At 44.2% G+C, this 14485-nt stretch overlaps 1 protein-coding gene across 2 annotated transcripts in view; it reads left to right on the forward strand.

Moving 5' to 3' along the window:
* The window catches only part of ANKHD1 (ankyrin repeat and KH domain containing 1), a 101995-nt gene that overhangs the window by 75752 nt on the left and 11758 nt on the right, over positions 1-14485 (forward strand). For both annotated transcript variants that reach the window (XM_069028822.1, XM_069028823.1), the window contains exons 21-31: positions 925-1100; positions 1892-2054; positions 3126-3221; positions 3519-3635; positions 4619-4793; positions 5146-5599; positions 6033-6110; positions 8231-8377; positions 9809-9919; positions 11455-11604; positions 11909-13524. In XM_069028822.1, the coding sequence (XP_068884923.1) occupies positions 925-1100; positions 1892-2054; positions 3126-3221; positions 3519-3635; positions 4619-4793; positions 5146-5599; positions 6033-6110; positions 8231-8377; positions 9809-9919; positions 11455-11604; positions 11909-13524 (3283 nt within the window). The remainder of the gene's footprint in view (positions 1-924; positions 1101-1891; positions 2055-3125; positions 3222-3518; positions 3636-4618; positions 4794-5145; positions 5600-6032; positions 6111-8230; positions 8378-9808; positions 9920-11454; positions 11605-11908; positions 13525-14485) is intronic.

A 14485-nucleotide genomic window follows, 5' to 3' on the forward strand; every position in this document is an offset into this window, starting at 1 on the left:
TACAGATATTTTTACATGCAAGTGAAGTCTAGGCAGGAAGAGAATAGTGTTACTTGTGATTCTCATATAGAACAGACGTCTTGTCTACAACAGAAGTAGTGCAGTCAAACTTTGTAAAGCTTTTACATTGCTGTAGAACCCATGGCTTCAGTACTGTGACCTTCTGTGCCTCTGAAATGCTCCACAGGTCCCATCCTTTGGTGCTCTGGGACAGCTTTGTGTCTCCTGCCATAAAGCAAGCTTAAAGCTTGTGTAGACAGCCAGACTGATTTCCCCAGCACAAAGGAATTTTTGGTAACTCCTAAGGCTGCTGAAATAATTGCTGTGTCTGTCTACCCCGCCTGCTTCTGGAATGACTGTGGCTGGAGAAAAGGGGATATGGATAAAAGCCAGCTCTCAAATGGTCAGTTGGGCATGTTAGCAGCTGGTGTAAGTTTTTTTAACAGTCTGACCTGGCAACTAAGTTGGGCCCAGATCAGTCTCAGTGCCAAGGGAGGCTAGAGAAAAGCTATAAAGCCAGTTTCTGAGTATTTTTGTAGAAACACTTGTGTCTTCATTTGAATCTGTTCTAACCTCTGTTGTAGAGATCTTGTTATATACTTTGCATTCGCTGTTGAGACAGGTATCTGGTGGTTCTTAGTCAACAGTTTGCTTGGGTTTGTATAAATCAAAGCCCAAGAGTGTTTGGGTTTTGGGTTGGTTTTGTTTGGTTGGTTTGTGTGTGGGTGTTTTGTTTTGTTGTTGGGGTTTTTTTTGGTTGGGTTTTTGGGGTTTTTTTTTGAGGAAGAGACTGCTTGAAGTTAGGCTCCTAAACTAAATATAAGCAGCTAAATAAAAATCTGATTTCCCTTTGTAGGAATCATGTATGTCTTATCTGAAGTATATTGTACAGATTTCACAGAGTAACTCGTTCTCTTTGCACAGACTGGTCTCACACCTCTGATGGAAGCAGCTTCAGGAGGCTATGCAGAGGTTGGAAGGGTTCTCCTTGATAAAGGAGCAGATGTGAACGCCCCACCTGTGCCTTCCTCAAGAGATACGGCTTTAACAATTGCAGCAGATAAGGGTCACTACAAGTTCTGCGAGCTCCTCATTAATCGGTAAATCATTTCTTCTCATTAAGTGTTTAAGGCCAGAGTGGGTGGGGCCCTGAGCAACCTGATCTCATGAGTGGCATCCCTGTCCATGGCAAGGGGGTTGGAACAAGATGAGCTTTCAGGTTCCTTCCAACCCAAAGCATCTGTGACTAATGATTAGTGGCACATTTGTTCCATATCTGTGTTCCTCTGTGGCAAGGGTGCTCTTGTTCACATTATCTCGTGCACCTGAGAGCAAAGGGAAGCTTTGAAAGTAGGATGGTTAATCTGTTCCCTACTCTTCAGGGTTGTCCTGGAATATCTCGCTATTGCAGTGCTAATTAAGCAAAGCAGGCAGCTGGGACCAGAGGCAGGCAGACTGTCTGGCTTGGACAGCTTGTTTGTGTATGAATCCAGCAGCTCCCATGTGAGTGCTTCCTCACTGTCACTTGGGGGGCAAAGCCTGGAAGTAGCTCTTGAGCTTTTCAAGCATAATGCAGTGTACTGCTAAAATCTGAAGGGGCTGCTTTGTCCTGTGGGTAGTCACCACACTGCTAGTTTAAAGGTTGCTGGTTGCATATCTCTGGTGCAGTAGGTGACATGAAATGAATGTTCATTTCTGTCAAGGAGGTTTAAATAATCCCCGTGTCACTCCCTGCAAATGAAACAGCAAATTTCAGGGACAGAATTTCTCATACCTTGCCACTGTATTTCAGTTATTAAAGTTCTATATCCAGTTGCACTCTGATGTTTTGTGGTCTTGCTCTCTGACTTCCACCTTTACTCATCCCATTTCACTCGGTTTGTGTTTTTAGAGGGGCACACATTGATGTTCGGAACAAGAAAGGAAACACCCCACTGTGGCTGGCAGCTAATGGTGGGCACTACGACGTGGTCCAGCTGCTTGTACAAGCAGGAGCAGATGTGGATGCTGCAGATAATCGGAAAATTACCCCTCTTATGTCAGCATTTCGCAAGGTAGGAGACCAAGTTCTTTTATGTTTTCAAAACAGTGCCTCTCGTTCAGTCTTGAATCTGAATGCTTGGTTTTGGAAGAGTCACATATAACGTGGCAAAATGTCTACTTGGATAAAATATCTTCTTCAAAGTCATAATTACTGTAGTTCACACAGATCCAGTTTTTGAGACTTAAAGCTTCCTTCCATAAATGACGTTAGCTTTATAATTTCCGTTTGTACGCTGTGCAAAAATTTGACTGTTTGAGGTTTCCATATTTCTGCAGTCTGTACTGTTCATTTCAGTCCTGCTTTTGACATACCAGTCTGCAATAAGCTGTCCCGATTCCTTTGTGCTTCTCTTGTTCTGTTCCTAATCTGTTGTGATGGGACACTGTGTAGTTGGCTCTTTTGTCACCCACTGCCTTTTCTTCTTGGCAGGAAGAACATTGCTTTGTGATGGTTCCATCCGTTGTGGTGTTGAATGCAAGGAGCATAGCTGTGACAGAGGAATTTATTAACTGTAGCTGCTTTGCCTTTAACAGAATGGCAAATAAGTGTGCAGCTTTTCTGACAAACGACAGTGCTGAACTTGCCCCTGCTTTCTCACTGCCTGGCTTTCACATAACTTCAGAAGCAGCAGTTGGGTGCTTTGTGTGGTTGCACAGTGGCAGCAGAGGAATGTGCTTGCCAGGATAACATTCAGGTGGCTCAGTTCCCTGAGCTGACTTAGCTTGTAATTGAACAATCAAAGTTAGCTCCATGGGGTGAGTGGCAGGAGAGTGATTGGGTGACAGATGGTGTCTAAAGAGGGTTGTCTCGTGTCTTGGCTACTAAAACCATGAAGATCTGCCTCTTGTCCTTGTATTTTAAAATAAAAAATAACTTGTGGAAGAGCTTGTTGGTAGCTTTGCTACCTTGAAGCAGAGCAGTGGCTGTGCCGTCAGCACTGAGCAAGCCAAACAGCAGCTTACCAGAAACCTTCTTGCTTATTTTCAGTCCTTGCATTGAGCTAAGAGATATCACACCTGTGTTTTGATGATGAATGTTGACAATTGTATACAAAAGATTTGAATTTTCTTTGCTGTTCTAGGGGCATGTGAAAGTAGTTCAGTTCCTGGTGAAAGAAGTTAACCAGTTTCCTTCAGACATTGAGTGCATGCGCTACATAGCGACCATCACGGACAAGGTGAGTTGGACCTGGGGAGAAGACCCTGGCATGAATTTCCAGAAAAAATATCCATGGGAAATTCTTAAGTATTCAAAAACTGAATGTACATGTTTGCTCATCTATGTCTGATTTGGAGATTGGTGCATGTCTCCTTTTTAATACAGCCCTTAAAAAGGAAATCAGCATTTAGATCATATTCTGTGGAATAGTTTGTATGTTTATGAATAGAGAGGAGCTAATCTCATGTTTGTAGAGCAAGCCTCACTCCTCAGTTGTTGTTTATTACTGTGGTAGTAAGACAAGTTTGTATTTCAGGACCTGTTGAAAAAGTGTCACCAGTGTGTGGAGACAATTGTGAAAGCTAAAGACCAGCAGGCTGCAGAAGCCAATAAAAATGCAACTATACTGCTGAAGGAGCTAGACCTGGAAAAGGTGAGTAGAGCATTGCTGTTGTGCAGCAGTGTTTGAACTTCCTTTGGTGCTTCTTGGGGCAGTCAGTCTTCATGCTTGGACTGTATGTGTGTTCCTTCCCCTAAATCTACCACACAAGTGAGGCACGTAATGAGGGTGACAAATTAGAACTGACTTCTGCTTCAGCCACTTCATTGTCCTTTCTAGGAAAGCTTGGACTTACCAATAGTTCCCTTAGGCAGTAGTTCTCTGGGATCACCTCATCACAGAGGATGTGTGAGTAAGGGAGGTCTCCAGTCTCATGGTGTGGTACATGGTGTGTTTCTATGTGTGTAAATCGTAGTCCATAAGTGTTTTATGGACTTCTGCTCAGGGGAGTTGAGCAGATAGTTGAGAAAATCCCCTTCTCCCTTTGCTGAGAATACTGTAAATTGTTCTGGAGTAACACACTCTTGAGTGGGCTCTCGTAAATGAGGTTCTTACAGTTTTTGACATGTTCCACATTAGTTTATTAAGTTTTCCAGGTTGTGGACTTGTTAAACACACATCAGCTGCTGTGCACAAACAATGCAGCAGATGACTGATTCCATATATTTTTTTAAAATGGTTAAAATTAAAGCCATATTATATAAAATACTCTTTTGAGTCCTGACTTTTGAATCAAAGATGTATACATCACACCAAAAATATCACTGAGCTTATTAAATGTTTGTTTGAGAAAGGACTGAGAAGATGAGAGATTTTTCTGTAAAACTGTTTTTTTTTAATACTTCTATTTTGGCTGTTACTTTGTTATCTTCCTTAGAAGTTTTGGGACCAGCTAGTCCTGTTGTTGCATAAGGTCTGCCCAGTTTCTGTGTGATGATTCAGTATGTGCCAAAGTCATTCTAGTTCATTGTGCTCTCCTTTCTCCTTCCCTCCAGACTTCTAGAGAAGATCTGAATAATAAGTATAATTTAGTCTGTGTGAAAATGTTTAAATATGGATTCTTTTCTCCTACACAGTCAAGAGAGGAGAGCAGAAAACAAGCTCTTGCAGCCAAAAGGGAGAAAAGAAAGGAAAAGAGAAAGAAGAAGAAAGAGGAACAAAAAAGAAAACAAGAAGAAGATGAAGAAAACAAGCCTAAGGAAACTCTAGAACTGCAAGAAGATGATGATGAAGAAGAAAACGATGATGAAGGTAAAGAGCAACTGTTTCTGTGAACAATGCAGTTGTGGGGGTGCCGCCTTCTAACCATCAAGGTAAAGGAATCTGTTGGAAAGCTGGTCTCTCCTATTTGACAGTGTTGCATGGCTGCTGCCCTGGTTTTTCCCTCCATAGTCAGAGCTCCTGGCAAAACTCCTTTGCTCATTTTTTCACCCCCTCCTTCATTCACAAAAGTCTTTCACTCTTGGAGGATTTACAGCTGAATGTGGTGCAAGTAGTCTGACAGCTCAGCAAGGAGCATAACTTCAGCTGTAGTGTGTTCAGTGAGGGCACTGATTTCTCTGTTTTGTGGGTTCTGATTGTATGTAAACTGCTTTTCTTTCAGTGGAGCAAGAAGTTCCTATAGAGCCTCCAAGTGCAACTACTACAACTACAATTGGAATTTCTGCAACTTCAACTACATTCACAAATGCCTTCGGGAAAAAGAGAGCTAATGTGGTGACTACCCCCAGCACAAATAGAAAAAATAAGAAAAATAAAACAAAAGAGACTCCTCAGAATATGCAGATAATTTTGCCAGATCAGCATATATCTCTAGCACAGCAAAAAGCAGATAAAAATAAAATAAATGGAGAGCCAAGAGGTGGTGGTGCGAGTGGGAACAGCGATTCAGATAACTTGGATAGCACAGATTGCAACAGTGAAAGCAGCAGTGGAGGGAAAAGCCAAGAGCTGAACTTCACAATGGATACGAACTCCTCGGAGCGGCGCTATGCCTCACTGCTCATCCCCTCTCAGGAAGAAAAAAGCAGCACCTCGGCTTCCAAAGCACCAACGAGGTGAGACTGCCCTGTTGCTTCCCTGTTGTTTTACAAGGTTCCACCTATGCCAGTGTAAATTTTCTGTAGCTTAAGCTCTACACCAACTGTACACTCCCAGAGCCTAGAGAGACTGAGGCTGCTTTATTTGCCTAGCTGTGTTAAGTTTGTTGAACATAACCTCTTTAAAATCTTGTAAGAAGAAGATTTTTTGGCATTGTTGGCTGGTTTTTAATACTACTTGAGCAAAATGGCCTTTTCTCTTTGCACTTTTTAAGCATCCATGTTGCATTGTCAGCTTTTTTAGAATACATCTTAAAGGGAATGTGTTGAGAATTTAATAAGGAAGTGCCAGCTTTACTTATCATCCATGTACAGAAGTGGTTTTGTTACCTTTTGATTATTTCATGGCTTCATCATTAACTCATTTGACTTGCAATCTCTTTCTTTTAAGGAGAGAAGAAGTTGATGACTCCGAGCATTTCACCTGCCAGGTTGATGGCCAGTTTGATATAACCTTGTCAAGCCAGAGGTGAGAGTCAGAAGAACTCAGGGAATGTACAGGGGCCACATGAATGGTTCAAAAGGTCATTCAATTGCCTGGGAATGTGCTGATAACTTTTACAACACCACTTTCTGAACTGGTCTGAATCAGAAAGCTTAGATCCCATGTGGGTCTGTAGTCTTTCTTTTTACATCTAAGTAGTACAGTTCTGATCCCCCATAGTTTTGTTTTCTCTTTCCATTTTCTGCACTGGCAGGAGAGGGCATGGAGGTTGATCTGCAGGACACTGAGCTGACTGAGAGGCCAGCTTCAATAAGAACACAAGACATTGTGGCATGAAGAAGGGCAGTGAGGCAGGGCTGTTGTCAGACTGATTGAGATGCTTGTCTGGGAGTGGAAGGAGAGTTAGGATTTTTTCTTTTTCCTATTTTTCCCCACATTCAAGTTAGATGCAGAATGAATGGATTCATCAGCCCTTGTGATTAGAGGGTGTGTGTTTTGGGCTCCCACTTAGGAGCATTAGAAGTTGGAATTTGTCTCTGTTCTGTTCTACGAACATAAATTGTTTCTGCCTTGGACCTTTCATCCAAGGTTTGCTGCAAGAGCCTTGGGGTCCTGTGCAGTTCCCTGCAGCAGGACAAGCTAAATTCATCCTTCTGACTCCTTGTTAGAGGTGGCTCTTCTGTTAGATAAAGTACACTGAGGAAGCAAGACAGTATGTAAACATCAAAATGGGGCTGGTATATTTATGAACTTCTGCAGGTGGCTTCTCTGGCCTGTGCACTAGGCAGACTTTGTCTGAAAATTATTTCTAAGTTTGCTCTTTCTGAATTCCTCTTTAGTCACAGACATGCTGATGACAATGATTGTAATTGAAACTGCAACTCAGACTGCATAATGATGCTCTTCTGAAAATACCTAGCTGTTTTCAGATAAAGCAGGAAAAAGTTTTAATTCCGCTCTGGAATTTATATTCCCTGGTGGTCTTTTTTCTTTTCTTTCATATGCATTTTCTTGTTTTCTTTGCCTCATTCTTACAGTTACCTGAGGACAAGTTCTCCAGAGAACTTGCAGATGCCTTGGCTAGGTGTATTATCAGAGAGCTAGAACTTACAAAGCTAAAGAGAGAAAATGCTGCCATCTTAAAAACCTTATTGTTTAATCTTTGCTTTTCATGTAATCCCCATGCTTGGGTTACTGAGATGTGGTGGCATCTCTGAAGTTTGTATGAAATGTAGTATAAACAGTCTGCCTGCGAGAAGACACAGCAAACATAAATGCTGTAAAGAATGGGGAATAAAGTGGATGAATAAAAACTTGAATATAATAGAGGAGTGCTGCTTACCAAGAGAGCTGAAGCAGGAAGGCCTCTACATTTTTGAGCTATGCTGTAATTTGCTGGTGGAATCACACAAGGCCAGGTTGTCAGTGACTGGTGAAGACTGCTGCCTGTTTCAGTGCTGCAGGGGAACTTGTGAGCTCCCAGTGCTTCTGTTTCCACCTCCATACAGACCAGTTAGGCCAACAAGAGATTGCTCTCTCTCCCTCTTTTTCGCTCTCACCCAGACTTTATAAATCAATATATGATTGCTGGAGCAGTATTAGCACAGGTAACAATATCTGGCACTTGCTTCCAAATGATGCTGCTGCAACATAAATATACAATTATGCTCAAATACCTGTGTCTCAGTTACCCATTCATAAAGTGGGGGGTGAGGGCTAGAACCACTTTATAGGAATCTGTGACAGAGCTAAAACCCAGGCATTTTCAAGTATTTAATAAGAAAGAGACACTATTACCAAAGTACCTGTTCTTAAAGAGCTATTTAAGAAGGGAGAGCACAGTATAGACACATAATCAGGAGATGCCCAAGTGGCTGTGTACCACCTATTAAAACTGTTTTATACTGATGTCCTTAGTGCTTCTGGTATTACTTCATTCAGTTTAACACTCTGCTTTCTGAAGGAAGGGTATAGACTGGACTAAAAGGTAAAAAACAAAACCCTCCCCAAAGTCACCCAACAGTTGCTCAGGGTAGAAAATAAGAATGGAAACAGTTCATGCTACTAGTTTTAAGCTGCAGGAATGTTAACTGTATGCTGACATTTTATTCTGTAATTTGTAATCAGTACATTTTTGTTCCCAGACTTGATGGTGAAGGTCACTCGAATTCTTTGTCGACTGCTTATAAGGCTGTTTCCCTGCCTCTGACCTCTCCAAATGTAAAACTGAATCTGACCAGTCCAAAAAGAGGCCAGAAAAGAGAAGAAGGCTGGAAAGAAGTGGTTAGAAGGTAAAGACTTTAATACTATGTTTAAAAACTGTCTGTGAGCTTTTTAGCTTGTAAATGATTCTCAAATACAGAATGTCCAGCAAGATTATATAACTGAAGAATTAACTTAGAAGAAAATCCTACCCCACTTTCTCTGGCGGTGCTGGGGAAACCAACTGCAGCCCTAATTTGTAGTAGCTCCTCACTAACTTAACGTGAACATGACATAAACATCGTATTTGGCATGGGAAAATAAAGCAAACCTGTGATTTTAGTGGAGTAAAGGATGTGGGGACAAGATAAAAGGAGAAGGGAGCAGAGGGAGTGAAAAGCCCTACAGCAGATGATTGCCCATGAACTAAAGGCAGAATGGATGTGAGTAGATGAGAGGCAAATGATCCCTTCAGGGCCAAAATTCATTGTGCTTTGGCCAGTGACCTTGATCACTGATTCAATGGAAAATTGTGTCACCTTAAAGTGAGTGCTTAGAGATACAGTTAGATTTAAAGATTTACTATAAAACAGTCTTTTCCTTTGAAAATTTATTGGGTTTTGGTGTATGGCCATTAACACCCCAGTATCTCTTCTGTAACCTTTGTGTTGTCTACTGATTCTAACTAGAGTGATTGTCTGGCTTTGCTTTTTTTGTTCTCTTTATCAAAAAGGAATACAGCACAAACATACCGGTGTCAGATGCTTTGGGTGCACTTAGGAAGCCCTCCTGCTTTTGTGTTCTGCAGTGGCAATGACCAGATGTGCTCATTTTGGAGAATTTTAGGCTATGTGCAAAGAACATAATTGTACAGAGGGCTTAGTGCATTTGGATTAGTGAAAGCCACAGACTGTTCTTAATAAAGGTTTAAAAAGCAGTTTAATATGAAAATTTGTGTTTGACCCCTTAGAGTTGGTTTGGTCTCTGCCTTTTGATGTGGTCACCAATGGGGCTCTCCACAGTGACGTGGCCTTGCTGGGTGTGTGGTGGCAGCCTGGCCCCCAGCTGGGGAGTTGTGCAGGCAGGGACCCCTCAGACAGCCCTGGCTGCCCTCTGACCTGGGGCTGCTCCTGCTCTCCAGGGGCTCTCGAGTCTCTTTGGCTCAGCCCAAATGTTCACGTGGGTGTTGTCTGCTCTTGTGTTGGTCATGGCAGTGTTCTAGACATGGCATCCAGAACCTGCCCTATCCACTTTCCTGAGGAATCAGGCCCTGTGCCATAAGGAACATTCCATGCAGTGTTCTGCACTGGTGTTTGCTGTGCCCTGACTGATGGAAGTGTGTCCTGCCAAAGAGCGTTGTTGGTGACCGTAGATGCGGGTGCAGTGCCCAGGAGCTCCCTCTACTAAAGTCTCTCCTGGTCTCAACAAGAATTCTTCTTCCCTGTTCCTGTGAGTGACCCCCAGCTAGAAGGGATGTCTATCAAAGTAACCAATGCAAACATCCCTTCTGCCCCTGACAGGCAAGTGGGCAGAGTTTTGAAAGACCCTCCCCCCAGCAACACTCTGCAGCCAACACCAATTGAGCAATTTCAGCTGCAGAGAGGAGGGCGCTGCTGTTCTGGAGCAAAAAGGTACTTTTTGGGACACTTTTCTAGGTCAAAACCATCAGCCTTGGGAGGGAGGGAGGGAAACAGCTGTGGATGATGGGTGGGAGGGCATTGGGCACTGGGGTGGGCTCTCCTGGAAGAGAAATGCCTCTTTGAGTGGTTGCCAGAGGTCCCCAGTGGGCTGAGGTGGAAGCAGACCAAGATACAGTCAGGAGCCTGTGAGCAATACAGGTGTTCTTGAAACTTAGGTGATGATGGAGCTCTGGTTTGGGGAGGGAGTGACTGTGATGTTTGTCTTGAGAGGGGAGCCTTGGAAGTGGAGGTGGGGAAGGAAACCCAAAGCATGAAACAGCCTTAGGATAGAGCTGGGCACATGCACTGGGGGGTTCTGGGGATGGAAAGGGTTGTAGTGTGCTGTCCTGGCTGGAATGGAGGAAAGAAAAAACACCTTGGTGAAAGCAACATAAGTTGTTGCTCTCTAACATTTCCATGTGTTTAGATGTTTAAAATAAAACAGGTTTCCTCTAAGTCCTGTTAAGTGACAATTCCCTGAGGATCAAGTTACTTACAAGTTTCCAAGACTGGAATAGCTGGGTGAAGCTGGCAGCTTTTCCAGCGGGTGGTGGGGATCTGTACCCCATTCAGAGGCACCTGCACCTGGGACTGCAGTGGTGTCTGAAACCCCTTTGAATCCTCTGTAACTGTTCAGCATTGAGCCAGTGCACATCAGTAGCAACTCTCAAAGCAGCTTTGGATGCAAGAAGTCCAACACACCTTAAAGTCTGGGGACAGTGGTGGCCCAGAGACCTCAGCTGAGGTCTGCCTGCAAACAGAGCTTGTGTTCAGACACTTCCCAGTACTGTGTGCTTGCTCTGACCCACCAGTACCATGTGAATCAGGAAAACCCTGAACTGACTGACTTTGGTGACAGTGTTGTGGCCTGACAGTGAGCCTGCTCCTGCAAGTCCAGGCTGCCATCACAGGGGCTTCCAGCAGCTCCCTAAATCTCAGCACTGCACACCTTCACCTGCTTTCACCCACCATTGTTTATTGGTGACACTGCACTTCCAGATCTTGAGGTCTGAAGGAGGTGGATACTAAAAGGCTGTGGATGCAGGTGGTATTACAGAGCTGATCACTGGGAAAACACTGGAAAGCCACCTTCTCCTTGCTATAAACAGTCAAAGTAGCTAAGCCATGGGTTTTTATGTTAGCTTATGCCAATTCAGGTTGATAAGCTAAGGATTTGTCTCACTTTGGAGAGGTACCCAAGATAAAATAAAATCCAAAAGTGGTTCTGAAGTAGTGTGAGGCTCATATATTTGTGTTACAATAGTGGTGGAATAAATGCTAGTGGAGAATCCTTGTCAGGTACTGAGGATGATGAGTAATTTGAGTGGGGGACTTTAAAAGGGGCTCCAAAGTGTGAAAAAAGGATCACCAGAAAACCACTTACTGCCCTTAAGAATATTACTTCAGCCACTGTTAGACAGTAAAGGGGTTTTGTCTGTCTTTGAAGTCTGAATGCATTTCACAGATTTCTGATCTTTGTGATACAGGTCAAAGAAATTATCAGTCCCAGCTTCTGTCGTATCTAGAATAATGGGAAGAGGTGGGTGCAACATCACAGCAATTCAAGATGTCACTGGTGCCCACATTGATGTTGATAAGCAAAAAGATAAGAATGGAGAGAGAATGATCACTATAAGGTACAGTATCTCAAAATGAAAGTCTTGAGTTAGTCCACAGTGTCATTTATTGAAGAGTTTGTTTGCTTTCTACAGCAGGATCTATTTAGCTTCTTTGTTCTAGAATAGAACATACATTCCTGCTGCCAAGATATGCTGACAGTCGACTTCAGAGATAATCCTTAAGATACACAGAAGTCAAGGATTAACTTGCTGCACTAAACTTACAGTAGACTTACAGATCAGTGTAAGATTGAGGCTACGGAACGTTGTGCAAAGTGAGGTTTCCTTTAGCAAAAGGTAAATCTGTTTGTGTTTAACCTAGGGGCGGTACAGAGTCCACGCGATACGCAGTGCAACTCATCAATGCCCTTATTCAAGATCCTGCCAAGGAACTGGAAGACTTGATTCCTAAAACTCATATAAGAACACCTGCTTCGAGTACCAAATCAATCCATGCAAACTTTTCATCTGGAGTCAGCACTGCGACTGCTTCCAACAAGAACTCGTTTCCTCTCGGAGCACCGCCCCTGGTCACATCACAGTCATCAACACTATCTACTTTCCAGCCTCCTAACAAGTTAAACAAGAATGTCCCAGCAAACGTGCGCTCATCTTTTCCGGTGTCTCTTCCTCTCGCTTATTCTCACCCTCATTTTGCCTTGCTGGCTGCCCAAACTATGCAACAGATCCGGCACCCTCGCTTACCTATGGCCCAATTTGGAGGAACCTTTTCACCTTCACCGAACACTTGGGGACCATTCCCGGTGAGACCAGTTAACCCTGGCAGCACAAACAGCTCTCCAAAGCATAATAGTTCGAGTCGTGTAGGTAGTCAGAATGGAAACGTTTTGCAGACGGAGTCTCCTGGATTAACAACGTCCAGTTGTCCCGTCACCGTCTCGTCTGTACCTGCTTCCACCCAGCCGCTGTGTGTGACCAGTAACCGGACTCCCTCCTCGGTCAGGAAGCAGCTCTTTGCCTGCGTCCCCAAGACGAGCGCTGCAGCAACAGCCATCTCAACTGTGACGAGCACCTGTAGCACTCTGCCCTCAGCTTCCTCTGCCCCCCCAAACAACGGGCAAGTGCCCACAGCGTTTCTGCCATCTACTGCTCCGCAAGCGCAGCATTCCGCCCTGAAAGCGGACTCGTTCTCGGCTGTCTCAGCACCCAAGGAGAAGGTGTTGACCCCCGAGCAGCCACCCACAAGCACGGGCGCGCCAGCTTCAGTCGCGAGCAGTTGCAGTGTGTCAGCCAGCAGCAGCTCAGGAGGCACCGAAACACGCCCGGCGAGCAGCCCCGCACCGCTCAACAACGCCCAAGATGAAATACTGCCAACCAGCATGTCTGAGATCAGCCCTTCCATGTCGATGCCTTTTTCATCCAGCTCAGAAACTGCTCCTTTAAGCTTAGCATCGCCCAGGTCAGTTGTTGCAGATAATCAGGACAACAGTAACTTACCTCAAGTAGCTGTACCAGCACCTCGAGTTACTCACAGGATGCAGTCCAGAGGTTCTTTCTATTCAGTGGTACCAAATGCAAACCTCCATCAAGATCCTCAGTCTATTTTTGTTACGAATCAAGTTCCTTTAACACCTTCTCAAGGTCCACCTGCTGCAGTGCAGCTTTCGTCAGCCATGAACGTTATGAATGGTTCTCAGATGCACATTAACCCAGCAAACAAATCATTGCCTCCTGCCTTTGGGCCAGCAACGCTCTTCAATCACTTTAGTAGTCTTTTTGATAGCAACCAGGTGCCAGCTAACCAAGCATGGGGAGACTGTCCACTCTCTACCCGAGCAGCAGCTGACCCATCTTTCACTGTTCAGTCTACCTTTCTGAATAACTCTGTGCTAGGACATGTGGAAAACGTCCATCCCGACAACTCCAAGGCTCCTGGTTTCAGGCCACCTTCCCAACGGGTTTCAACTAGTCCTGTAGGTAAGTCATTAAGATCATGCACTGGACAAAATTATTTCTTCAGCCATTGCACTTTGATCATCATAGTGGTGGAGAAGTAGTCAACAAATGACAGTTGGAGAATGCTCATGTATTGAGGATGGCCTGTTTTTTCCAAGTGCTTTTTAAAATGTTGATGATTTTTTTTTTCTTCAGCTCTTCTAGGCTGTCAGGTGTTGGGAAGATTTCAGGTGTTGCATTGCTTGTCCTCTGTGTGAGACAGGAATGCTCCCACCTGTTCGTAGCGTAGCATCGATTTTAGGGTTTGGGTTGGAATGGAACGCAGTGTGGGGTGACACCAAACCTGAGGACCCCTGGAGGTTCCAGCTGCAGCAGTGACTGCATGCAGGTGTTCCATACTGTATGTGAGATTCCAGCTTGACTCAGTGAGGGTGAACTCTCTGTGCCTTTTGATTCCTGATATGGCTCTGGGATTTTAATAAGCTCACTTTGTGGAGTTTATTGGTGTGCTGCTGCATGGGGTGGTTTATTCAGAAGTTCAGTATAGCAGTACTAGCACATCTGGATTTATTGGAATGGGTTAGGAACACTGACATTGAGCTCCCTGCCCTTGCTGTGCTCTGCCTGCAGGATTTTTATCTTCTCAGTGCTCAAACTATGTTGCAGACAGCACTCATTTGGTTGGAAGGGACCCTCAAGAGATCTATTCTGTGCCACCCCTTTGTCCTTGCCATGGTGACTGTGGAGTGCCCTGGAGCTGGGTGTCTGGAGAGCCTTGCTCTGGAGTCATCCTTACCCTCACAGTGTGTGTTGGGTATTTGGGCTAAAGCTTCAGGACTTGAATGCTGGGCTGGGACAAGTCAAGTAGTTTGACTTTCAGATTAAAGGAGAAGGGAGCATTTGGAAGATGTAAGGAAAGCAGATCTTCAGCATTCCCTTTCCTCTCAGTTGCTTGACAAATGCACAGGACTTCTGCAAACCA

The sequence above is a fragment of the Aphelocoma coerulescens genome, chromosome 13, assembly GCF_041296385.1.
Source record: "Aphelocoma coerulescens isolate FSJ_1873_10779 chromosome 13, UR_Acoe_1.0, whole genome shotgun sequence".
NCBI lineage: Eukaryota > Metazoa > Chordata > Aves > Passeriformes > Corvidae > Aphelocoma > Aphelocoma coerulescens.